Consider the following 27,367-nt stretch of genomic DNA (forward strand, 5'->3'; position numbering starts at 1 on the left):
CGTCACACCAGACGTCACAGAGTCTGTGGGTGGGGCTCTTTCCTCCCTACAGAAAGAAGTGTGTATATAGACAATGGAATACTATTCAGCCATAAAAAAGAAGCTGTCATTTGTAACAACATGGATGGACTTAGAGATTGTCATCCTAACTGACATGTCAGCTAAAAAAAGAATATCATATGATATCACTTACCAGTGGAATCTAATAACAGGATACAAATAAACTTATTTATGAAACAGAAATAGACTCACAGACATAGAAAGCAAACTTGTGGTTATCAAAGAGGAAAGGATAGGGATAAATTAGTAGTTGGGGATTACAAGATACAAACTAGTATATATAAAATAGACAGACGACAAGGACCTACTGTAGAGCACAGGGAACTATACTCGATATCCTGCTATAACCTATAATGGAAAAGAATCCTAAAAAGAATACACACGCACATGCATACGCACATGTGCACACGTGTGTGTGTGTGTATAACTGAATCACTGCTGTATACCTGAAACTAATGCAACACTGTAAATCAATTATACTTCAATAATAATAGATAAATGAAAAATCAATAAGTAAATTAAAGGAGTGTGTCTTTGATCGCACAACACAGACCTATGCTAGTTGCAGAGTATCCAAATCGAGGCACTGCCCTGTCTCCATGTGCAGTGGCAGCAGGCTGTCCTCTGAATGAAGCATATACTCTTCTGTCTTTAAGAAGATGGCAAATGAAAACAGGAAAGTTATCAACATGTGACTAAGCAGCGAAGGATGCACGTCCATTACGAATGACTAGGGAGAGAGGGATGGTGTCAACACACAGGCCAACAGTGGGGACGCCCGCGAAGGTTTCCTATGACTCTGGCTATAATTTCGTTCTCTGCAGCTCAGTGGTTTGCCACAAAGCAAACCAAAAGTGAATCCTGCCAACCCCAACAATAAGCAAATTCACATACAATGGACGCCAGATACATCCTTTTTAAACAGAACCAAGCTGAATCCGAGTGACCAGCCCGACAGCAGTGAACCTAAAAAGTAAAAATGAAATAAACCAAAAAAACAAAAAACAAAAAACCAAAAAACCCTACAAACCTCCTGTTGAGAGATAAGAATCCATTTCAAAAAAGCCAAATTTGTTGGAATTTCGTGAGATTCTGCATCTTTGGGGAGCAGAAGGAAAATCCAGGATGCGGGGGGCAAAGTCTGCATTTGCTTTGCTCCTTACCTGCAGCGGAGGCGAGGGCAGCCTGGAACAGGAGAGGACTGCGTTAGGGCAGTGGGAGCGGGGCCCATGCGGGGGCCTTGGGCTGCTGAAAACATCTCCTGGTCTGATGGTTTCAGGAAACTACTCGCAAAGTTCTCTGGACTCACTCCAGACAGCCACAGCAGTGTGGTTGATGAAACCATTAAAATGTAGCAAGCAGTCAAAAATACCTCTTTGGTCTTGAAGACACCAAGCCCTTACTCCCCCTTGAGTGAGTGAATGATGCAGGAAGCTCTGAGAGGCCCTAGGAGCTGCTGTTGGAATCCAGAGCTGAAGGGTGCTGATGGGGAGCCAAGCCCACAGTCACTTTCTTGACCTGATATACTTTTTTTTTTTTTAAACCGCATTGCAGCATGTGGAGTTCCCAGACCAGGGATCAAACCCAAGCCGCAACTGCAGTCTGCACCACGGCTGCAGCAACCCTGGATCCCTAACACCCACTGTTCCATACAGAAACTTCCTAAAAGTCTTACGCTTCGGAAATACTGGGGCTGGGGTGGGGGAGGGAGGCGCAGCGGCTGACTATTTTATCATTTCTTCCAAAGATGGTACATAGCTGGTACTGTGATGCATTGAGAGTTCATTTCCCAATGCAAGGTGTGCCTCAGGGGGAGCCTAAATGCCCCCGGGAGCCGGGGTGAGAAGGCTGAAGGATTCCAGAATCTGGGCTGAAGGAGAGATCCTGGCAAAAGCCTCCAGGAAAGGTGAATCCTTGTCTCCAACTGGTGTCAGAATGAAAGATTCTTCTGCAGAGGCTGAAGAATCTTTGCAGGGACCAGCCAAAGAGGAAGCCACGGACGTTGGGCAGAAGTTTGGATTTTCTGTTTATTTAACTCGGAGTAGTTCAGCCTATGCTGCTCATATACACACCCGGTCAATTCCAGCATTGAAGGCACCACAGCCAGGCGAGCCATTCCAGAGCCTACTGCCTGTCTTCCTTTACACACACACACACACTCTGGAACCATCTGGCTCCTGCAGGCTCTGTGTCCAGGAAACCCCGCCGAGCTCCGTAATCCAGGGAGGTTACTGTTACATGCAGAGGCGGCAGGGCACTCACTCCCAAGGAGCCACCTAATGAAAGCCTCATGGACAGACTCGGCTTGCACAGACCCGAGGCTAATCCCATCTGGGCCTCGTGCCGAAGGTATGACCTCACCGTCGGGCAAACCGGCGGGGACCCCAGAAAGAAAAGATCGGTGTGTGGGCCAGACCTGCTTCCAATTACAGCTGGCTGGGGTGACACCTCTCCCACCTCCCCTGGGTACCAGGACCAGGGTCTGCAGGTCAGGAGGCCTGGGCATCATCAGCAGAGAATCCTAAGTTCCGGCCCAAACACTTTTTAGGTGTGTGGGTGGCATTATCCCCTGGAAAAATCTCGGCCATTCTACAAGTTTCACACCAAAGAGAGGCGTCATGAGGTAGGGCCAAGTCTCTGTGGAGAATCCCAGTTACAGAAGCTGGAGAGAAAGGCTATAATTAGAACCTGACTCTCTTGTCGTGGATGGTAAACAGAACAGATCGAAAGGCCCCATTAAGAGAAGGACATTGAAAAACAGCCAACCCCTCCACATCCAGAACCCGGGACCCCGGAAATTCCACTTATGAGCATCGTTTACAAAACACATAAAGACTCACATTTGTCTCTGCCTGAGCGTGTTTCCCTTAGCTCTTTCCACACTTAAGCATTTAGTTTGTTGCAAAAGGTGATTCTTTTTGCCTACACGGCTGCATTATGTTCCTATGTTCTGTATCGAGTCTTCCATAGACAAGAAAACCAAAGTTGGAGGAAGCCATGCTTCAAAAGTAAGTAACTGTGTGTTACCAGATCGGGTCCCCCTGAAAAAGCTGATCACTTGGGCTTCTGTTAAAGGAGCTAATTAGAAATTCTCTACACGCTCTGCTTGGAAGGCCCCCCTCTCGGCACTGGGAGCTAAGCATGAGGTTGCAAATGAGCTGGTGAAACCTGAGGTCTCTGGATGCTTGAGTCCTGATGGGCTCCTTGAACTACAGATCCCCCGGGGAATCCAAACCCTCGTGGAATCAGGGGAGGTTTGCAATAATGTAAAGATTTCCCGGGAGCCAGGGTCTGATGAACAAATAAGGATGAACTCTGATGAGGATGCTTAAATCTCTTAGAAGCAACTCTCCCACGACAGCCCCGGCTCTTTTGGAACGTGGCTAATTCCATTTGCTTTCGGTCCATTCGACTGTGTTTTATTGTAAGACGCGAATCCAAAACACAAGAGCCTTCTTCATTCCATACACAGAGGCACAGCTAAGATTTTTATAACTTTAAGGAAGGGACTCTTTTTTTTTTTTTTTCTGGAAACGTTATCTCTGAAATAATGACGGGAATCCACGGATGCGATTGTGCTCCACAACCGGTGCTGTGCTCCAGCTTTTCAGAAATGCCTCTAAACACAAAGCAAGGTCGAATCGGGTCTGCAAAGACTCGGTGAGTCACAATCCATCTGAGCTGTAAGGACAGGGCTGGCACGGCACGTACAACTGAACATCCCTGATAAAACATCTCTTTCCTGGGCCAGAAAACAGATGCCCACGGCTACACTTGGTGGTTGGCGCTGGGGTCCATCCACCACACATTCACCCTTATTATCATCCTTCCAGTAAGTCTGGCAAGATAACAGGATGCAGCCGTGTTCGAGAAATTAGTCTGAGGGCCAAGCAGACATCTCCCTACCCTGGTCTTCACCGGTCTCGCCAAAAGACATCCTGCTCACCTTCTGTTTCCTTTTACTTGCTCCATACTTCATGTCCTACCCATGAGTCTCCAAAGCCCACCACGCTGGACCCCTAATCCCTGGAATCAAGCTGCTTCTCAGAAGGGGAGAGCGTATGTTTGCGGTTTTTTTTTTTTTTTTTTTTCTTTTAAAGAAGGCTCCTTCCTGGACCTTCAGCCAAGTCAGGATCTAAATGTCAAGACCATCATGACCAGTTTGGGATCAGCAGGAAAGAATCTTTTTTTTTTTTTTTTTTTTTTGTCTTTTTTTGCTATTTCTTTGGGCCGCTCCCGCGGCATATGGAGGTTCCCAGGCTAGGGGTCGAATCGGAGCTGTAGCCGCCAGCCTACACCACAGCCACAGCAACGTGGGATCCGAGCCGTGTCTGCAACCTACACGACAGCTCATGGCAACGCCGGATCCTTAACCCACTGAGCAAGGGCAGGGACCGAACCCGCAACCTCATGGTTCCTAGTCGGATTCGTTAACCACCGCGCCACGACGGGAACTCCAACAGGAAAGAATCTTAAGGATGCTCTGACGCAGTCACTTTTTCAGAACTCTCTAAATACAGTGAAACCCTTTTCCCAATGAGGCTGAATGGAGAAGCCCAGCGTGTCAAATAGAGAGAAAAAGAGGCTGCCAGAGCCAAACAATGGGGTGCGATTTTGCCATAGAAAGCAACCAAGTAGGGAATCCAGGCTACACGATGCATGAACCCTTTCAAACATTGTGCTGAGTGAGGGAAGCCAGTGACAGAGGATGGCATATGATACGATTTCCTGTGTATGAAACACCTAGAAGAGGTGAGTCCATCAAGAGAGAAAGTTGTTTCAAGGATGCCTAGGACTTGGTGGGGGATAGAGGGATCGGGGAGTGATGACGAAGAGGCTCAGGCTTGCTTTCCAGCAGGAGAAAACGCTGGAAAATTGATTAAACCAGAGGCTGCACAGATTGCGAGTGCACTCAAAGCCCCGGAACAGTAGAGGTTGCATGGGTGAATTTTATGGTGTACGAACTCTATCTCGATAACGCTGGTTTGAAAACCAAACCAAACTCCTCTCACTGCTCCACCAGTCAGGCCACCCTCCTCACCCTGCTCACCCTGGTGGCTCCGGAGCCACCTCTGCCAGCCCCCAGAGGTCTAGGGAAGGTTGCCTGAAAAATCCTGATCTAGTTCAGGTTTCCACTCGTCAAGACGCGAACCCCAAGTCTTTCGACTCCGAGTGCAAGGCCCCTGAAACCCAAGAGCGCGCTGATGAGTCCAGGCTCGTTCTGCATCTCCTGCCCACCCCCCCAGCCCCCCCGGGAGATGCTGCCCGCCCAGGTCTCACCGTCCATGTCCAGACGCTGCATGATGATGGCCAGCTCCACCTCACTCGGCATGTACCCCAAAGATCGCATGGCCATTCCCAGCTCCTGCTTGGAGATGAAGCCATTGCCGTCTCGGTCCAGAACCCGAAAGGCCTCTCGGATTTCTGCAAGGGGAAAGCAGAAAGGCACCAGGTCAAGATGTGGTCTACTGCCTTGAGATGACTGGTGATGGCTGAAAACTCGCCAGGGCTTTACAAACAGGGACATGTCCCAACCCTTGAATCCAATAAAAGGGTGGCCAAAAGAGGAACGAAAGAAAGGCAGAACAAAAGAGAGAGAAAAGGGAATGTGAGAAAAGGAAAGGCAGAGGAAGAGGGAGACAAGCCAGAAAAACCACTTTGGAAGGAGGAGATAAACTGGCCCTCAGCATCTGGAAACACTGTAGCAGGTTCACAATGAGAAGTGGTCCTTGGGACTCCCCTTGTGGCTCAGCGGTAATGAACCTGACCAGTATCCAGGAGGACGAGGGTTCCATCCCTGGCCCCACTCAGTGGGTTAAGAACCTGGCATTGCCGTGAGCTGCAGTGTAGAGCACAGATGAGGCTTGGATCTGGTGGTGCTGTGGCTGTGGTGTAGGCTGGCAGCCGTGGCTCCGATTTGACCCTTCGCCTGGGAACTTCCATATGCCGCAGGTGCAGCCCTAAAAAAAAAAAAAAGAAGAAGAAGACGTAGTCCCTACTGATCGTGTTAACCAAGGACACTTTCCCAAGAAGGATGGGGATGAGGCTGCAGCAGTGAGAAGACAGCTACCTCTGAGCTCAGGCCATTAGGAGGAAAGGAGAATGAGATTTCCCTTTGCACACCTTTTAGCTCCCTGCTGCTGCAGGGGCTGTGCAGAGAGCTTTTTTCATCTCCTAGGAGGACAGGAGTTAAGTATCCTGCTGTTTTTATTTCATTCCTCTAATTTACAGCTCTTTTATGGCTATAAACAACCTCGGATCAATAAGAGTGTCATAAAAGCCCCAACGGCATCTTTAATCACCTTCTCTGGGGCTGGCAGAGATCTGCCTCTGCCATCAATAAGGTCATTTCACCCAGCAGGGCAACTCCCATTCTCTTACCCTCACCAACGCTGCCTTGCCTTCGGCCCAGAGTCCCTCCCGCCAGAGACCCCACCGCCTGCTCGCCTGCTCGCCTTGGGTTGGCTGAGCATTTCCTAACACATCACATCCCTGCGAGGCACGCCATGGGAATTCGATTCGAGATCACAGTCTGGAGATGCTCGGCGCATCCATCGTATCTGAGCACCGGATGTGGACAGGTTTGATTTTTCATCAATAGACCCGGTGCGAGCTCAGCTAGGGCCGCTGCCAGCATGCATCACGCCATTCAACAAGTACTGACTGCCTATACCCAGGGCTCATCTACAGTGTCCTTTGCTATCTGGGGGGGGATTAGTTCCAGGACCCCCACAGATACTGAACTCCATGGATGCTCAAATCTTTTAATATAAAATGACTAAAATGGCACAGAAGAGCTGGCTCGCGTATCCATGGGTTCCACATCCACAGATACAAAGGGCCAACGGCATTTACCACGTCTCTAAATATCTGACTACATTGCCAGCAAACACACTGAACCCTTCCCCGAGCAGGCTTTCCCTTCCTATGTGTATTAATTTCCTCTGGCTGCTGCAGCCAATCACATAAACTTAGTGGCTTAAAATAACAGGAATTTATTCTCTCGCGGTCTGGAGGCCAGAAATCTGAAATCAGTATCATGGGATGAAAATCAAGTATGGGCAGACCTGGCTCCCCCAGAGGCTCCAGGGAAGATTCTTTTCCTGCTCCTTCCTCCTTGCTTGGCTGGAGCCGCATCGCTCAAATCTCTGCTCTGTGCTCACGGCACCTTCCCTTTCCCTGTTGGTGATCTCCCTCTGCCTACAGGCTGCTTTGCAGTTGCATGTAGGGACCACCGCAGAATCCAGGCTAACCTCCGCATCTCAAGAGCCTTAATTTAACGACATCTGCAAAGACCCTTTCCCAAGGTAACATTCACAGGCTCCAGGGATGAGGATATGATAGCTCTGGGGGTTGTTTTGCACACCTCCCATCCAGGGCTTCCACCTGAAACACTCTGTCATCCTCTTTACCTGCCTAAGTTCACATGGGTCCTTCAAGGCCAAGTCGGGGGCTGTGTATTTCACAGCCACGCCTTTGCTCACCAAAGCCAAGGTCTCTCTCTTTACTGCCGATGGTTCAGCAGGTCATTTCCTCCTTTCACGTGACACCTAGCATGTGCCATCTAGAAAGACGATGGCTGGGCCAGACATCGTGGCTTCTCCTCTGCGCCGCAAGCTCCTGGCACATTTCATTCATGGCTGCATGTTCCCACCTACGCTCTGAAGGAGGTGCTAGGCAGACAGCCGTTCAGTGGATGCTGGGTCTGAATAAATAAGCATCAGATATTAGCAGCAAATGCATGATCGATACTAATCCAGCATGCTGAATGCTTTCCATGAATCAACGTGCGCTCCGGCAGAGGGAAGACCAGTCTGGGAGTCAGGACCTTAGGCTCCCTGCCAGGCATATTAGCTAATTAGGTCTGCAGCCAAACCCTCAGGCCTCCATTTGTTCATGTGTAAAATGAGCTGGGTTGGCCAAGAGAGTCCTTAAAGTCCTTTGAGCTCCTTTCTGAGGATCCGCGGACATCGTTAAAGCGTTTAAGAAAAAAACAAAACAAAACAAAACTGGGAAGCCTGCGTTCTCTTTCATACCCTATTAATCTGCTGTTCAAACACCCCCTCTTTTTTCCATAGAAGCTACAGAAAACATTTTAGTCTGGTCCAAATTCTGAATTAAGAGGTCTGTCCGCACTTTGAGGCTTTTCTCATCAATGAAACATGCTCGAGATCACTGAAAGCAGCCATGTGTTTTCCTACCAAGCCAGGGGGCCCGAAAAGAGCTTTGATAAACTGCTCGGCTTGAGGTCATGGCATACAGCTCTCAAGGACACCAGGGCAAAGACCACGACCTCGTTTGGCCCAAGTAGCCCAGTTGTCAAGGGCAGGAGGATACAGAAAGAGTTTCCTGAGATGGGAATCAGCCCACAAGGAAGGGCAGACCTCTGCCTCGGCCTCAATGTTCCCATCTGAAAAACGGGTTGGGTTGGATCTCCTTCTAGCCTCTGCTTTAGGGTTTTATATCAGGGCTGACACAGACCATGTAACAGTAGGAGGTGTCAGATGATGACGGGGGCCTTGCCTGGGGTCCCAGAAGAGGTCGGGGTCCCGGGTGGGCCAGCCTGATGCAGGGGCTGCAGGCTGGGCCCTGCCCCTTCTCTGGACCACTTTTTGCTCCAGGCAACATGTCCTCTTCTCATCCCTCTGACTCAATCCTGACTTCTCTGCACTGACAGCATCACTTGAAAAAGATGGTCCCCTTCTGCCAACAGAGCCAGGCCTCATTCCTGTGGTCCCCTTGCGTGGCCCTAGATCTCACCAGCCAAAGAGCCTGTATCCTCACACTGGCCATCCCAGAAGGGCATCGTTGGGGTGTTTGAGAACTTGAGCGGGTATGCCTCCTGAACCCCACCCGGCTACCCAGAGCTGCCTCACCCCTGGGCTACTAGATTTGGCAAATCAGACCTCACATGGCGCGGGGGGGGGGTGGGCATCCCCGGAACTGCCATGCTTAAAGGGACATGCTCCCTGGAGGCCTCAAACTCCCATGGTTTACCTGTCTGCAGTATGTATCCAGGCTGGCTCTGCACCAGCCCAGGACAGGATGGGACAGGTGCATCTCAGCTCAGAGTTCTGTTTTCTGGGGTCCCGGGTTAAGTGAGACAAAGCCATCCTTCTCTGCTTGCACTGAATAACTGCGTGTGTGTGTGTGTGTGTGTGTGTGTGTGTGTGTGTGTGTCTGCAGAGGCAGACAAAGCTCACTAACTTCACTGACTTTCTTTTTTTAAATGATTTTTATTTTCTCCATTACAGTTGGTTTACAGTGTTCTGTCAATTTCTACTGTACAGCAAAGTGACCCAGTCAGACACACACATATATACATTCTTTTTCTCACATTATCCATCATAAGTGGCTAGACAGAGTTCCCTGTGCTATACAGCAGGATCTCATTGCTCAGCCACTCCAAATAAAGAATTTCTCCGACAAACAAAAGCTAAAAGAGTACAGCCATACCAAACCCATTCTAAAAGAAATACTGAAAGGCCATCTCGTTTACTTTCAAAATTGCTAGGAGAGTGGGGTGGGTAGTACGAGACTTAGAAATCCGTCATGGCAACCTCTGGAGATTTCATCTTTCCAGGGTAGGGAACAGCCCAGGAAACGAGAAGCTTATTAGAAGGAAATGGCTCTCGCAGTCTGAGACATGTAATGTGTGCCTTATTTTATTTTTAATAGCAGAACAGGGTGTGAGAAATATGCCCATAAAACCGTGGAGACATGGGAGCAGGCCGGATCCCACTGCCTCTGGCCCCAGGCAGGCGGCGCGCAGCACAAAGGCGCGCTGGCCGCGTTCCACATCCCAGGGAAGCGGAGACCGCAGATCAGGCTTTCAGGAACAGCCCAGCAATGCGGAGCACGTTCCCCTAGAATGCACCCCCACTTTGGGCTAAAGTCCCAGGGCTTCAGAGTTACATACGTGTGCTGTCCTGGCCGTCTGATCCCATTTCAATCTCATGCAACACATGCACCCCAGGCACGAGCTCAAACAATGGTCCCCCCTCAAGATGCCTCTGTGGGCCACAGAAGGGGCGTCTGCCATAGCGATAGGAGCCTGTCCAGCTGTCATTGTGGGAAGTATGGAAGGAAAGAAGGTAAGACACATCTGGAAAGAGGAATCTGTTCTCTGCCTGCGGAATCGTCCAGGTCCGCGTTCCCAAGGGGGATGGGGGGCCACTCCTCCCTGGAGTGAAGCTGAGGTTTTGGAGCCAAGCAAGGCCTGGGCTAAAGTGATCCTGCTCTAGAGCCCAAGAGATTTACTGCTCATCAGGCCAGCAAGTCTGTTTTCTGACCAAATATCAGCAGCCACCACTGGAACCCCCTGCACCATGACCCAGTGCGCTCTGAGAATCATGTCTTGGTTCCGAGATGCTCCCTAGGGACAGAGCCAGCTCAGGCAGGAACAATGGCAGAGGCCTGGCCATCCGATGGAACAGACGCATCAATCATGGTGCCCAAAGAGAGTGTGTATCAGATGAAATCCAGACACCACCTAGAGTTAGTATTCGTCGGCTCACCGTCTAGCTTTGAAGAACCCGCTGAAAATCACTGGGCTCTCGCGCAAACTCTGATGAGTATCGAAGAAGGATTTTTCCTATTTCAATCACCATTCCGTGGGAAATCTGTTTATCCTCCGCAGAAAGGTATGTTTAGGAAGAACGTGGGGTTCTCACCACAAAAAGGGAGGACTTTACACACGAACAAGGTGTCTTTTGTTGATACAGGCCATTCAGAAATTGCAAAACTGGAGCTAAACGCAGTTTGGCAAGACTAGGCGAGGCAATTTTTAAACGGCAACACAAATGCATTGGAAAATACAAGACACAAACCTAGAGGTCTTTATCCGGGAGAAATTAATAGAAGAGGGGCTGAGCCAATTCCAAAAGAGACTTAGAAAAGTTTCCCTCTCTGCAAAATGACAAATGAACACGTAGAGCTGATTGAAATGGCCCTTCATTCATTAAAGAGCTGCTGCTTATTTATTATATGCCAGATGCCGAGATAAGATAGAAAGGTAGCTAAAGAAACTTTTCAGGCTCTGAGAAGCTTCTATTCCAGTTAGAGAGGCGGGGGGGTGGGTGGTGACCAGATATTCGTAACGGAGAATAAGCTCATTCTGTTATGAATAAGATATTCATAACAGAGAATACAAGTCGACACGAATCTCCTGGAAGACCTTCCACAGGACAGAGAGACAGCTCTGCGAAGGGGGTCACACTTGAGTCTTTTGAATCTTAAGGCCACAGAGAGAAGGGACAGGAGGCTGAAGTGGGGCAAACGTGCCAAGATGGGCATGTCGAACGAGAGACAAGGGTGGAGAAGTGGGGCTAGGGCAAGCTTGCAAAGAGCCTTCGAAGCCTGGGCTTTACCCTGGAGGCTAAAGGTTGGCAAAAGATGGCCCGTGGTGAAATCGGCCCATCACTTGGTGTGTCAATAAAGCTTTATTGGCACACAGCCACGCCCCCTTCCTTGACCTACTGCGATCCGTGGCCGACTGCCTCTGCCCAGACAGAATGGAGTCACCGTGACGGGGACAGTTTGGCTGGCAAAGCCTGAAATGTTTTCACGTTGTAACGTTTTAAAGTTGACTGAACCCCTGCTGGAGGCCACAGGGAGCCCTCAGAGGTTTAATCTTTTTTATAAATGAGAGAAAGAATTGGATTGGTTTTTAAATTGAAGGCTCTGGCATTAGAGTGGTGACAAAGGATGGATGAGAAGGAGAACCCTGACCCGGAGGCTGTCACCAAGACTAGGGGAAGATGCAGAGCCTGCAGCTATACCTGGAGATGCTGGGATGGGGGTCGAGGGTCTTTGGGGTGGTCAGGGCTCGGGGAGGCTCAGGTGTCCCGTGTTTCAGAGCAGGATGATTTACGGGTGATGCTGAGGATTCTGGTCTGTCTGCTGCGGTGAGCAGCGATGATATAACCAAGAGGGAATTCAGGAGGAAGCACAGGATATCAGGGAGGGAGTCCAGGACTTAGAACTACCCAGGCAGTCAGGTCTGCTGCATACATGGACCCACATGACTAAACCTTTGGAGACAATGATACTGAAAATATGACGAGGGTGGAAAATGGAAAGAGAATGACCATAACTGCATTATAAAATGCTGGTCTGATCCCGGTTCGATCCCGGGTTTTAGGATGAATGAGTTCCAATATAATTATAATCCCTCAGTCCGCAAATACAACTGATTGGGCTCTGTAACTGGGGAACACAGAGGTGAGAGCTCAGACGGCAGGGGGTGCAGGGCTGAGAGGAGGAGGGAACTGTGCTGGGAGGAGGCAGCGATGCCCCAGGAAACCCAGAAGCGGCCTGCATTTAACAGTGCTGACCTGGGACAGGCCACACAGACGGGGGCGGGACTGGGGTTATGATGCTCCTCTGGGTTAATTCACTTATTTTATGTTTCCTTGTTAGGGACACACCGGTGGCATATGCAAGTTCCCAGGCTAGGGGTCCAACTGGAGTTGCCGCTGCCAGCCTGCACCACAGCCACAGCAGCCCAGGATCCAAGCTGCATCTGTGGCCTATGCCCACAACTTGCAGCAACACTGGCTCCTTAACCCATTGAACGAGCCCCAGGGATCGAACCTGGGTTCTCATGGACACTATGTCATGTTCTTAACCTACGGAACCCAAGGGGAACTCCTGGGTGATTCATTTTTTAAACCGGCCTTTTGTTTTCTTTGGTGTACTTTTTCACAGGTTAAAACATCCTCACTCATGGGTTATTTGTTATTTGGGGTGTGACTACGTCCATTTCAATAAATGCCCACAAATTGTCCCTTTGTGAGAGCAAAAGAGCATGTGCGATCAATGGTTAGGTCCCAGGGTTGAGCAGGGCTCCTGCAGGGTCCCTGACCCCAGGCTCACCGGGAATCACTGTGAAGCCCACGGTGAAGGCAGGAGCCAGTGCTGGAAAGCAGTTCAAAGGCACAGTGCTGAAGGCTGGCGGGACAGTGATTCAAGGTTCTTACTGTGCATCTCTGGTATCCTGGTCTTTTTTCTTACCTTGAATTCAAAAACAAAGCCATCTCCTTCTCTAGCCAGCATTTGGAAAGAAAAGCATGTCCGTAACTTATCAGGCAGTGAAATGACACAAAGTGGCCCAGGTCACGAAAAGTAATCATTTTTCCCTAACACAGGGTGGCATGAGATCGTCAGAAAGCCAGGGGCATTTCTGAAGGTTGAGACGCTGGATCAGAGTTTATCTGTTCCTAAAGTTTACACCTCCACCGACGATGCTGAATGGATTTTCCCACGGCAGGTCTCTCAAAGCTAATGGAAAATTCCCCAACAGCAAAAGAGCAAAGCAAATGAGAACTGAAACTAACAGTGAAAGCCCAACTAGGCCTGTGGGCACCCTGGGATGGATGCACCCCTCCACTGGGCTGAAAGGACTGAGAAGCCGACGTGAATATGGATGAGAGTGAGCATCGCTGGGCAGGTGGGGGGGGGCGGGGGAGACGCATCCTCTATACCAAAAACCAGAGGGATGAGCCACGAGGACATCTAGCAAGACTGCAGCTTCGTCTCGAGGGGTTTTGGACTTGACCTCTGGGATGGAGACAGCCCCCTCAGAAGGTCAGAGCTACACCTGCACACTCAACACACATTCCGTTTACACATTAATTTATGCTTCTTATGAAAAATACCCTCAGAATGTACAAGGGAAAAAAAAAATCCATAATTCACTGGTCAGCAAATAACCATTGTTAACATATTAGGACACTTGACGCCAACCTTTTTTTATGTACAAATATTCTTAATTAAATTGAAATCACGGAGTTCCCACCGTGGCGCAGCGGAAACGAATCTGATTAGGAACCATGAGGATGCGGGTTCAATCCCTGGTCTCACTCAGTGGGTTAAGGATCTGGCATTGCCGTGAGCTGTGGTGTAGGTCACAGATGCGGCTCAGATCTGGCGTTGCTGTGGCTGTGGTGTAGGCCGGTGGCTACAGCTCTGATTGGACCCATAGCCTGGGAACCTCTATATGCCACTGGTGCGGCCCTAAAAAGACAAAAAAAAAAAAAAAAAGAAAAGAAAAGAAAAGAAATCATGTTCTCTCTGTAGCTTTATATCTTTTTTTTTTTTTTCATTTAACACACTATCATTCCAATCTTCCATTTAGTTAACTAGTTTTTTAATTTATTTTTTTTTTATTAGGGTATAGCTGACTTGCAGTGTTGAGTCCATGTGTGCTGTACAACATAATGACCCAGTCATACATATACACACACTCTTTCACTCTTACTTTCTTCCATCTGGTCTTTCCCAAGAGACTGGATACAGTTCCCTGTGCCCGTGTTGCTTAGCCATTCTAAATGTAATAATTTGTATCTACTAATCCCTAACTCCCAGTCCATCCCACTCCTTCCCTCCTCCCCCTTGGCAACCACAAGTGTTTTCTCCATGTTCGTGAGTCTGTTTCTGTTTTGGAGATAGGATCTTTGTGCCATTTTTAAGATTCCACATATAAGTGATATCATATGGTATGTGTCTTTCTCTTTCAGACTTACTCCTCTTAGTATGAGAATCTCTAGCTGCAACCATGTTGCTGCAAATGGCATTATTTCCTTCATTTTATAACTGAGTGCTATTCCATTGTACCACATCTTTTTAATCCACGGACATTTAGGTTGTTAACCAGCTTTTAAACATCATTTTTGATGGCTACATAGCATTTCATTAAGTTGTGATAGCCAGATTGTTGTCACCAAACTCCTACGATGGGACATTTAGATCATTTCTGATTTTAAATAAGGCCGCCGTGGAAATCTTTGTGCATAAACTTTCATGTGTTTCGACAACTGTCTTCATAAGATGATGCTTTAGGAAAAGAATATCAGGTCAAAAGGCAGGAACTTTTTTAAGGTGCTTAATATACATATTGCCAAGTTGCCGTCTATGATCCATTTCCTCTCGCACCACTTCCGATGCAAATATGCGAGGTTTTTTTCCCCACACCAACCAATTCTCTGATTCTCTGGATACCCATCTGGCATCCAGTGATTTAACCCAGTTCTGACACTCACTACTCAGAGTCATTGCAGACCCCAAATTTAAGTCCCACAAAACTGTCCTCACTAGACACCAGTCACTGGTCTAGGCCACCTGGACTTGTGCCCGACCAGCTGTAAAGGCGAGGGTACCCACAAGCCCTCTTTGGATTTGATCATTTGCTAGAATGGCTCACAGAATTCAGCAAGGCACTTTACTTACAATCGACTGGTGTATCGTAAAGGGTAGAACTCAGGAACAACCAAATGGAAGAGGTGCATAGGGCCAGATATTGGGGGGTGGGGGAGTGGCGGGCAGGGAGCTGTGTGCACACCTGGTGCTGGTGGGGTGCCAGCTCTCTGAGCCACACCACCCTCCCAGTACCTCAATGTATTTGCCAATCTGGAAGCTCTCCAAACCTCATCATTTAGGGTTTTTAATGGAGAGTAAAACCATGCATGTACACTTACATGTGGAATCTAAAATATGGCACAAATGAACCTATCAACAAAACAGAAACAGACCCACAGACAGGAAGAACAGACTTGTGGTTGCCAAGGAGGAGGGGGGAGCGGAGGGAGAGGGATGGACTGGGAATTTGGGGTTGGTAGATGCAAATTACTACATTTACAATGGATAAACAATGGGGTCCTGCTGTACAGCACAGGGAACCGTATCATCTCTTAGGACAGAACATGATGAAGATAAATAATGTAACGTATGACTGGGTCACTTTGCTGTACAGAGAAATTGGCACAGCATTGTAGATCAACTCTACTTTAATTTTACAAAAAGAGGACATTACTCTAGTGGCTCAGCGGTAAGGAGCCCAACTAGCATCCATGAGGATGTGGGTTCAATCCTTGGCTTCGATCAGTGGGTTAAGGATCCAGCATTGCCATGAGCTGTGGTGTAGGTCACAGACGTGGCTCTGATCCTGCGTTGCTGTGGCTGTGGGATAGGCTAGTGGCTGTAGCTGCGATTCGACCCCTAGCCTGGGAATTTCCATATGCCATGGGAAAAAAAAAAAAACCTTAAAAAGCAAAAAAAAAAAAAAAAAAAAAAAGGCAAAAACTGCATGTAAGCATGGTTGATTACATCATTGGTCACTGGTAATTGAACTCACTCTCCAGCCTCTCTCCTCTCCCTGGAGGTCAATGGATGGGGCTAAAAGTTCCAACTTTCTAATTATGCCTTGGTCTTTCTGGCCACCAGCCCCGATCCTAAAGCTATCTAGGGACTCCAGCCACCAATCATCTCATTTGCATACAAGAGACACTCTTAACACTCAGAGGTTCCAAGGTTTCAAGAGTTTAGGGCCAGGAACCAAGGAAGAAGACCAAATACATATTTATTATATCACAATATCACACTCTCCAAGAAGGCGGTACCATTATTACTGTCCTCCATGCACACCATCTTTCTGCCCAGACACCCAGTCTCCTAGGAGACGCACCTTTCATCCAGGTACCCTGAAGTTCAAGATCCAGATGATTCTAAAGGGAGGATTCCAAGAGAGGGAGGCAATCCAGATATTGTTCAAAAAAGACCTGCAGAGTCATCACGGGTTCCTGATGGTGCCCACACTCAGTAGGGGACTGGCCCAAAGGAGGTGCCCAGGAAACACCCACACCCCTGGTTGAGATGAGGAAGCTGAAGCTCAGAGATGGGACGGGGGCTCCCCTAACATGGGAGGAGGAGGAGGGGAGAGGGCCTCCCTCGCAACTCCAGGTCAGGACTGCCTCCAGGGCAGGACACTGGGGGGTTTGTCCTAAGACGAGATGGACTGTCACCCACGGACCAGCAGACTGGACGGCAGCCTGGGGACGAGCCCTGTGCTTCTCCCCAGAAGGAGCCATTTCTCACTTGGCAACAGGCGCTTTCTCGGGGAAAAAAGAGCCCAAGGCAGAAAATAGGCATTGTACCATTTGGCACATAAGGCAATAGCGCAGGGATTTACAAGCAGCAAAGGGAGTGGGGTTTATCTGTGAGTGACATGGTGATAATCAATACAATTAATTTTCCCTTAAGTCACCCTGTTCCTAAGCTGAAAATCTTAAGATCAGCGAATAATTGGCATCTGAGAAAACAAGATCCTTTTGTGGATTCAGCACCAATATGCTAAAGAAGAGCAAGACCCAAGTTCTAGAAATAAACCGGAGGCTAATTGAAGGGAGAGAAGAGGGTGTCTCAGGCATGGCTCACACCCCCGCCCCTCCCCGGGGTCTAAGACAAGCTAAGTTTATCTCTGTCTAGTTCAATTCAGCTCAGCCCAACAAATACTGCTTGGGTACCAACTGTGTCAGGCACCCTTCCAGGTGATGCTGGAGGCTGGGTCCCAGGACACCAAGGGGCCGTAGCAGATAGGATGCTGGTAGGGAAGAGATGGGGCCCACACCGAGCCCCCAGCAGGAAGGATCTATGGAGGATGGCTTGGTGGCTGGAACTCGCAGAGTATGATTCGAGAAACCAAGTCTTTTCCCCGACCTCTGGAATCTTTCCTAGGCTGAATACACAAAAGAAGTTTCCAACAGAAAACGAACAAATAAGTCCAAGAAAACATGAGGGGCTCTTTTGGGGTTTGTTTTTTCATGAGCAAGAATTATTTTTAAAGGCACTTTTTTTTATTCGAGTATAACTGATTTGCAGGGTTGTATCAATTTCTGTTGTACGGCATAGTGACCGAGTCACACATTTATATACCTTTTTTTTTCTCGTACCATCTCCCATCACGTTCTGTCCCCAAGAGATTGGCTATAGTTCCCTGTACAGTAAATTAGTTAATTTTTAAATTTTTTTTTATTAGAGTAGAATTGATTTGGAATGTAATGCCAATTTCTGTGGTACAACAAAGTGACCCAGTCGTGTGTGTGTGTATACATATATGTGTGTGTGTGTGTGTGTGTGTATATATATATATATTCCATTTCTTATATTATCTTCCATCATGGTCTACCACAAGAGACTGGATATAGTTGCCTTGCTGTACAGTAGGACCCCACTGCTTATCTACCCTAAATGTAACAGTTTGCATCTACCAACCCCTTCTAGTGAGAAGACACAGGGCAGCCAGTGCATGAGACTCAAGAGGAGCCAAGAAGGGGGCCTGGGGTTGGTCAGGAGGTGGGCTCAGGCTCTACTGTGTGACCCAGATGGTTCTGTTCCCCACGAGGTAAAGGTGACCTCTAGGAAGCCTGGCATCCAGCCCACCCTTCCAAGATACAAGGAAGACAGCTAGACACAGACAGCGAAAGAGCATGTCATGGGCCCCTTCAGAGTAAAAACCCCACAGAAATATCACACTTGGTTATTCACCTCAATGCCTCGTGGCCACTCCCTGGCCAGGGAAAGCCAGCAGAGCACACAGCCTTTTTTTTATTCCAATTCACCGTAAGAAATGCATTGTACATCATGACAGATGCATAATATCGTTATAATATATATGGGGGAGGCGTATGAGGATATTAGGTTGAACCATACAAAACTGCTTTTTAGGAGTTCCCACTGTGGCTCCGTAGGTTAAGGGTCGGGCATTGTTTCTACAGTGGCACAGGCCTGATCCCCAGCCGGGGGCAATGGGTTAAGGATCCGGTGTTGCTGCAGCTGTGGCGTAGGTTGCAACTGCAGCTCAGATTCAACCCCTGGCCTGAGAATTTCCATAGGCCACAGGTGCAACCAAAAAAAAAAAAAAAAAAAAAAAAATTGCTTTTGTATAGGTAAAAAAATGGTCAAACAGCAGCAATCTCTTCTGGCTTTAATGACTATGTAAGAGTTCAATCTACTGTGTGCTTAACGAGGCACCAGGCACCACTCTGAGCGTGCTTTGCATATTAGCTCATTTATTCCTGGAAACACCCCTCGGCGCTGCCCTTGATCTGGGGCCACGCGGTTCTAAGTGTCAGGGCAGAGAGGTGAAGCCAGACTTTCTGGCCTCGGCGTCTGCGCTCCTAAACTTCATACTCTACCTCTTCAGACACACACACTTCCTGGCCAGGACACACCCTTTCCGCCTGCAACACACTGTTTTCTCTTTTCTTTCATCTTATTTTTTTCTTTTTTTCATGGACACCCCCATCAGCTAATTTAAGCTCACTACTCATAAATGGCTCAGGCCCCACACTTTGAGAAGCTCTGACCTTGGCTTCCCCGGGGCAGTTTCTTTCTCTCTTTTCCTTTCCTTTTCTTTTTCTTTTTACAGCTGTACCTGCGGCATATGGAAGTGACCAGGCTAGAGGTCTAATCTGAGCCGCAGCCACCAGCCTACGCCACAGCCACAGCCACAGCTATGCAGGATCCAAGCCACATCTGTGACCTAGGTCGCAGCTCACAGCAGTGCCAGATCCATAACTCACTGAGTGACGCCAGGGATTGAACTCACATTCTCATGGATGCTACCTGGGTTCTTCACCTGCTTAGCCACAATGGGAACTCCCCCAGGGCAGCCTCTATCTCACTATTACTCTCACTATTACACCCTTCTTGTTACCACTTCAGAGTCTGGCCAGCACCCTCTAAGCTTGTCCTAGGATGCCCCATGCATCTCTCGGTGTCCCCTGAAGCCATGCCATCCTCCATCACGGCTGCTGTAACCGGACCGTCTCATCTCCTACCTGCACACTGAGCAGTTAGCTCTCATTCACTGCCACAAAGCAGCACATGGTACCCACCTCTGTACCACTGTCTGCTTAACAACCATCTTTCTTAGGTCCAAGATGGATGGTACATTCTGGAAGCCTAGAGGAAAGCCTCTGCCTCTGTAACCCCCACAGGCCTACCAACCTTAAGACATAACACCTGCTGAGTGACAGCTTTAGTCCTTAAAGGTCTAAAACCCCCCAGTGGATCCTCCACCCCAAAGCCGCTGCCTGCCTTTGCCCGCTGCTCCATCAGTAATAACCTCAGCCACAGATTAGAGAGGGGGCGGAAGCAGGCAGGTTCTCCCAGACACAGGGATTTCCCAGTTTTATCAACTGAGCCCCATAGAACAAAAGGGCAGTGATGGTCACGTGGGTGGCTCGGCTTGTCTGCTCCTCGTTCTTCTAAGTCGCAGTGTCTTTGACCAAAGCAGCTCCAGACAATTCAAATATTGTCTGAAAGACCTGCAGAGTCATCGTGAGTTCCTCATGGTTCCCACACTCAGCACAGGGACTGGCTCGAAGGAGGTGCCCATGGCTGAGATGAGGAAGCTGAGCCTCAAGTAGGGCCCCAACGACACACTCAGCCCATGAAATAAAAATCCACACTGAGTCTCTTCCAAATAATCCATGGCACGGAGACTCAGGGCAAAATGACACATGATGGGAGTTGCAGGAATTGGCTCTAATCCAGAAAAGAATTCCCCTTCAGCTGCATAATTTTTCAATTTTAACTCATCCATTTGCACACATGCAAGGGCACACGTAAGTATGGCCCAAGTCTTTTTTTCTGGCAAATAGAACTGGCCTGGACTTGGTGCCTGGAGAGAAGGAGCCAGATGGAATTCAAGACAGCGTGAAACACAGAGAACAGACTAGTGGTTGCCGAGGGGGCGCGGGAGGGAGGGGGCTGGACGGGGAGTTTGGAGTTAGTAGATGCAAACTATTCCATTTAGAATGGATAAGCAATGAGGTCCTGCAGTATTGCACAGGGAACAATATCCAATCTCTTGGGCTAGAACATGATGGAAGATAATACGAAAAAAGAATGTACATGTATGTATGACTGGGTCACTGTGCTGTACAGATGAAACTGGCACAACACCGTAAATCAGCTATAGTTTAATAATAATAAAAAAGACAAATGTGAGCCCAAGCTCCGCACTGAAGCATGTGGAGGAAAAGGCACAGGTTTAGACTGATTCACAGCTGCTCAGGAAAGCCCACTGAGCGACCCCTTCGCTTAGCTCCCTGAATTCCTGCACCCAAGCGCAGCCCCCCCCCATCTGCTCCCTGCCCCATTGCTTCCTGCTCCATTCTGCCTTCCTGGTCATTGAAAAAGGGCCTGGATATGAAAGAAGACTGTTCTCCACTGCAGGCGACATAACTATCTCCTTATCAATAGGAAGCAATTTATTTGCTTAAAATTGCCAACTCTCTCATTTTGTTTTAACATGCTGGTTCTCTATCGACATAAATCTGCACCTCTGAAAAGGCTATTTTCGAAGCCTGGCACTGGCTTCAGCTTGAGAAATAAAACTGAAATCAGCTGAGGCAGACTGACCCCAAGCCAACCCTCCAATATTACAAGGGCAGCTCAGCAAGGGCGGGGGGGGGGGGCGATTGCTTTAGGAAATCCACCCAGAAACTTAATCCCAAGGGAGCCACAAGAGAATAAGCCGACTATTCCAGAACACACAAGTGCACACATTCACACATGAATCACCCACCTACCTAAACCCCCGATGGACAGGGGTTGTCAATGGCCAGCTCATGATACAGCACAGATACTGTGTGGGCCGAGGCCCCTGCATCTAGGGGAACAAAGGCGTGCCGAAACCCAGTGAAGGCTGCAAGCATTCTAAACACACTGCCACCCATCTGGGCTGCCAATCCGCCTCGGATTGCTGAAGGGACACCTGTGCCTTCTGCTTGACATGAGGCCTTTTGGAGTGGAGAGACCCTCGGCCCAGGAAACAACCAGTCGCAGATGTGGCTCGGATCGGGGTGGCTGTGGTGCAGGCCAGCAGCTGCAGCTCCAATTCCACCCCTAGCCCAGGAACTTCCATGTGCCCCACGTGCAGCCGGCCAGAAAAAGAAAAAAGAAAGAAAGAAAGAAAATAACAGACCACAAAAGAAGCTCTTTCTAAAGAACTGATGAAGGCAGCTTGATACATTTAAAAAAAAAAAAAAACAATTAAATGGGGTCACTTTGCTGTACAGCAGAAAAGGGACAGAACACTGTAAACCAACTCTAATGGAAAAAATAAAAATCATTAAAAAAAAAAAAAAAAAACAACCAATTACAGGAGTTCCCCAGAAGCCTAGTCGTTAAAAAGATCTGGTGTTGTCACTACTGTGGTGTGGACTGGACCCCTGGCCCTGGGGAATGTCCACATGCTATGGGTGAGGCCATAAATAAAGAAGACACATGAATGGCCGAGAGGCACATAAAAGGGGGCTCAACAGCCTGACCATCAGCAAAAAGCAAATCGAAAGCACAGTGAGATATCACCTCACACCTGTTAGAATGTCTGTTATCAAAAAGCCAAGAGAGGAGCTCCTGCTGTGGCTCAGCGGAAACGAATCTGACTAGTATCCATGAGAACGCAGGTTCGATCCCTGGCCTCACTCAGTGGGTCAGGGATCAGGCATTGCCGTGAGCTGTGGTGTAGGTCACAGAAGCGGCTCGGATCCCATGTTGCTGTGGCTGTGATGTAGGCCAGCAGCCGTAGCTCCAATTCGACCCCCAGCCTAGGAACCTCCATATGCCGCAGGTGCAGCCCCCAACCCAAAAAAAAAAGCAAAAAAAAAAAAAAAAAAGACAGGAGATAACAAGTGTCAGTGAGGATCTGAAGAAAGGGAACCCTTAGGCACTGATGGCGGAAATATAAATTGGTGCAGTTACTGCAGATGACAGTATGGAGGTCCCTCCAAAACTTAAAAAGAGAACTACTATATTATCTAGCAATTCCGCTTCCAGGTTATACATCCAAAGGAAACAAAATCATGCAACCCCACGTTCATGGCAGCATACGTCACAAGAGCCAAGACATGGAAATAACCTCAGTATCCATCAGTGGTGGAATGGACAAAGAAAACGTGGCATAGATACACGAGAGACTGACATTCGGCCACAAAAAAAAAAAAAAAAAAAAAAAAAAGGATGTCTTAACACCTGCTACGACACAGGTGTACCCCGAGGGCATCATACATGAGTGAAATCAGGCAGACAGAGAAAGACAAATATTGTATGATCTCCCTGAGATGTGAAATCTCAAAACCACCAAGCTGAGCCCAGAGATACAGAGGACAAATTGGTGACGGCCCGGGTCAAGTGCGAGGGGGCGAGTGAAATGGGTAAAGGAGGTCAAAGGGCACCAACTTCCAGTTATAAAAACATAACTCACAGGGATGTAACATACAGCGTGGTGACTATAGTTAATAACATTGATCGTGTATTTGAAGGTTGCTGAGAAAATAGATCTTAAAAGTGCTCATTTTAAGAAGACAAATGTTGTAACCATGTATGGTGACAGATACTATCTAGACTTATCAGGATCCTTTTGCCATAAATGCAGATATCAAATCACCACGCTCTACATCTGAAACTAATATAATGTGATATGCCAATTACACCTCAATTTAAAAAAAAAAAAAAAAAGAATGCCTCTGGCTGCTGGGTGATAACAGGCTGTGGGGATAGCATCAGAGCAGAGTGAGGATGCTGCAGTGGTCCAGGTGAGAGAGGATGACGGCACACAGGAGGGAGGAGTGGTTCTGGAGGGATATGAAGGTCGAGCCGGTAGGATGTCCTGAAAGACAGGGTACAGGATGGGAAAGGAGGGGAGCAGGAGGCTCCGAGGTTTCTGAGTGCAGCAGCTGGGAAGTCAGCAAGACCTGTCTGATGATGTGCCCACAATGACCAAACTAGAGGGGAAAAGCAACTTGGCACATGGCTGGCGGCAGTGCAAACTGGCACTGTGTATCTGCAGAGCCATCAGGCGACAAGTACCAAAAGCCTTAAAAATACAGACCTTGTCTGGATCTTAATTAGAGCGAATCTTAAATGGACGCTTCTGAGGTAACCATAACAGAGAAATAAGCTGATTTAAGTTAGAGAGCTATACTGATGTCTTTATGGATGAACTGCTATGATGTCTGCACCTTGCTTTAAAATTCTCTAGGAATGGAGTTCCCGTCGTGGCTCAGGGGTTAACGAATGAGACTAGTATCCATGAGGATGTGGGTTCGATCCCTGGCCTTGCTCAGTGGGTTAAGGATCCGGTGTGGCTGTGAGCTGTGGTGTAGGTTGGTGGCTACAGCTCCGATTGGACCCCTAGCCTGGGAACCTCCATATGCCTTAGGGACAGCCCTAAAAAGACAAAATAAATAAATAAATTATTTTTTAAAAATACTCCAGGAAAAGATGCTGGGGCAGAAGTGAAAGAAGAAATACGATTGGTAAAATGTTGAAAAATCACTGAAGCCAAGGGGTATAAACTCAAGGGCTTACAGCCACCTCTCTGTTTTTCAGTAAGATCGACAATCTCCTTAATAGAACTATTTTAAAGGTGTGCCTACCTTTACACCCAGCAATTCGACTTGTGGAAATTTATTCTAAAAAGTATTTTAGGACATTTGTGTGTACAAAGGTTTGTTGGCAATGATGCTTATCCTTAATAAGAAAATCGGGAAGCCACAATAATAGATTAGTTAAATGAATGATAAGCCATTCAGTTGAAAATGTCAGAAAGATCAGAGATGGGTCTGAATATATACAGAGGTTTAGTATATGACAAGAGTGACATTTCAAATCATGGGGAAAGGTGAAGTCCATAATATAATGTCAGACAACTAAATAGATATAGGGGAAAAATTAAAACGGAAACTACACTCCACACTTTACACCAAAGCATACTCCAAGAGAACCAAAGATTAAATATGTAAGATGCAGGAGTTCCCGTCGTGGCACAGTGGTTAACGAATCCGACTAGGAACCATGAGGTTGCGGGTTCGATCCCTGCCCTTGCTCAGTGGGTTAAGGATCCAGCATTGCCGCGAACTGTGGTGTAGGCTGCAGACGCAGCTCGGATCCTGCATTGCTGTGGCCCTGGCGTAGGCCGGGGGCTACAGCTCCGATTCAACCCCTAATCTGGGAACCTCCATATGCCGTGGGAGCGGCCCAAGAAATGGCAAAAAGACAAAAAGACAAAAAAAAAAAAAAAAAAGTAAGATGCAGTCATAACTAACAGAAAAAAAAAGAAATTTTTAAAAATAATCTGACTGGATAAGGCTATACTTAGTAGGAAACAAACACCAAAAGCTATTCAATAAATGACTTCGATAAATTCTAAGTGAACATTTAAAACTTGCTCATGGCAAAAAGCCCTGTAACCTAAGTCAAAAATCAGAAACAGTAAAAATATTTGCAACTTACATTACAAAGGAGGAGCCAACATCCCTCATATTTAAGAAGCTTCTATGTATCCGTAAGAAAAAGGCCAGCAAACCCAAAGAAAAATGTTCAAAGAATATGGGCACAGGCAGTTCCCAGGCAAAGAATCACCAGTGGCTCTTAAACGCAGAAAACAATGTTCAGCCCAACTCAGAATAAGAGAAATGCAAATTCAAATGATATTTATATATTTTCACCTGTGAGGAAAGTAAAGATCAAGGAATTGATAATACACTGTGTGGATAAGCCTGTGAAGACACAGGCCCTCTCCAACTTTGGTGGCAGAAGTGTAAATTAGTATAATCTTTTTGAAGTGCAAAATGGCAACCTCTGTTCTACTAAAAATGCACACTTCAACTCAACGATTCTACCTTGAGAAATGTATCCTACAGCTAGACTCCCACACAAGTGGGATGAAAGATGAACCAGCCTATCGGCTGTAGCATTGATTATATATTTTTTAAAAGACCAGACTTAACGACATTAAGGAATTATCGTTAATTGTGTTGACTGCGATATTGGTGTTTTTAAAAATCATTTTTAAAAATCTATGCTAATATAGGAGTTCCCGTCATGGTGCAGTGGAAACGAATCCGACTAGGATCCATGAGGATTCGGGTTCAATCCCCGGCCTCGCTCAGTGGGTCAGGGATCCAGCGTTGCTGTGAGCTGTAGTGTAGGTGGCAGATGCAGCTTGGATCTGGTGTGGCTGTGGCTGTGACATAGGCCGGCAGCTGTAGCTCCAATTCCCTGGCCTGGGAACCTCCACCTGCCAAGGGTGCGGCCCTAAAAAGACAAAAGGCAAAAAAACCCAACTATACTAAAATAATTATAGGTGAAATGATAAAATGTCTGGGATTTGCTTTAAAATACCATAAGGCAGAGGAGAGTTGGCAGATGGGGTACAGATAAAACAAGCTTGGTCCCAAATGAAAGCTGGGTAGTGGGCCCACGGGTGTTCATTACACTTGAATTTTCCATAATAAAACATCAAAAATTTAAAAGAACAAAATCAACCCAAATGCCCATTAACAGAAAACATGTTAACTAAATCAGAGTATCCCCAAGCAATAAAAAGAGTAAGAATGTTTTTTATATCCTCATGTGGAATAGCAGAATGTATTGTTTTTTGGGTTTTTTTTTTTTTCTTTTTTTCTTTTTTCTTTTTAGGGCTGCAGGTGTGGCATGTGGAAGTTCCTAAGCTAGGGGTTGAATCAGAGCTGTAGCTGCCAGCCAGCGCCAGAGCCACAGCAAAGCAGGAGCCAAGCCACGTCGGTGACCTACACCACAGCTCACGGCAATGCCAGATCCTTAACCCACTGAGCGAGGCCAGGGATCGAACCCGCAACCTCATGGAGACTAGTCGAGTTCTTAACCCACTGAACCACAACAGAAACTCCACAGGATGTATTGTTAAATGAAAAAAGCAAGACATACAACAGTGTGCATCAAATACTACCATCTGTGTAAAAAGAAGGCAAAAAGAGGACACGAGCTTGCTTGTTAAAGTCCAGAATCTCTCTGGATAAACACAGGGATTCGGGGAACGGAACTAGGTGGGAAGGACAGGAAAGAGGGACACGTTTACTATACACACTCTTCTACCTTTTGAAATTTGTAGTATTCATGTATCATATATGCAAATAAATAAAATGTATGGTTGTTAACGTGTGCACTAAATCATGAGTCGTTGATGCTGAAGGTTAGGGTTGTGGGTGGTAATTCTTTTCCAAATAGTCTACGAGGAACACGTATCTCTTAAGTAACCTGGGGAAGAGACTGAGGTTATGTCTGAAACGGCACAACCAGGAGACGACCTCATCAAAGCTTGTCTCAACCATCCAACAGAAGGGGACCCACAGACCCCCTGATGCCTGATGCTGCCGCAGCCTCTTCCTTCCCCGCCACTCTGTTCAGTGCACTGAGCATCCACCAACCATCAGGGACCAGGCTGGATGAGGACTTGATGCTGAGCGAGAGCCAGCTCTGTCCTTAAAGCACTCAGCATGGGGCAGGTGGGGAGAGGCAGACATGCACACAGGCAAACATCATAGCACTGGATGATAAGTGCTGGGATACGCACAACTTAAGAAAGCTGGGCGGTGGGGATGGGCGGGGAATGGCTGTCCTGGGAGGAAATTGATTCTTCAGTGGGAAAATGCAGAAGACCTTTAAAGATGGATGGTAATTGGATTCAAGATTATACGGA

The 27,367-nt window shown here is 47.6% G+C and overlaps 1 protein-coding gene across 5 annotated transcripts in view; it reads right to left on the reverse strand.

The window, feature by feature from the left end:
- CALN1 (calneuron 1) overlaps positions 1–27,367 on the reverse strand; it is a 476,409-nt gene that overhangs the window by 203,256 nt on the left and 245,786 nt on the right. For all 5 annotated transcript variants that reach the window (XM_085016961.1, XM_021086352.2, XM_085016962.1 and 2 more), the window contains one exon: positions 5,341–5,484. In XM_085016961.1, coding sequence (XP_084873087.1) covers positions 5,341–5,484 — 144 coding nt within the window. The remainder of the gene's footprint in view (positions 1–5,340; positions 5,485–27,367) is intronic.

This window comes from Sus scrofa, chromosome 3 (genome assembly GCF_054392235.1).
Source record: "Sus scrofa isolate SSC_HxYL_T2T_F1_AM1 chromosome 3, Sscrofa_HxYL_maternal_Yorkshire_Landrace_v2.0, whole genome shotgun sequence".
In the NCBI taxonomy this organism is placed as follows: domain Eukaryota; kingdom Metazoa; phylum Chordata; class Mammalia; order Artiodactyla; family Suidae; genus Sus; species Sus scrofa.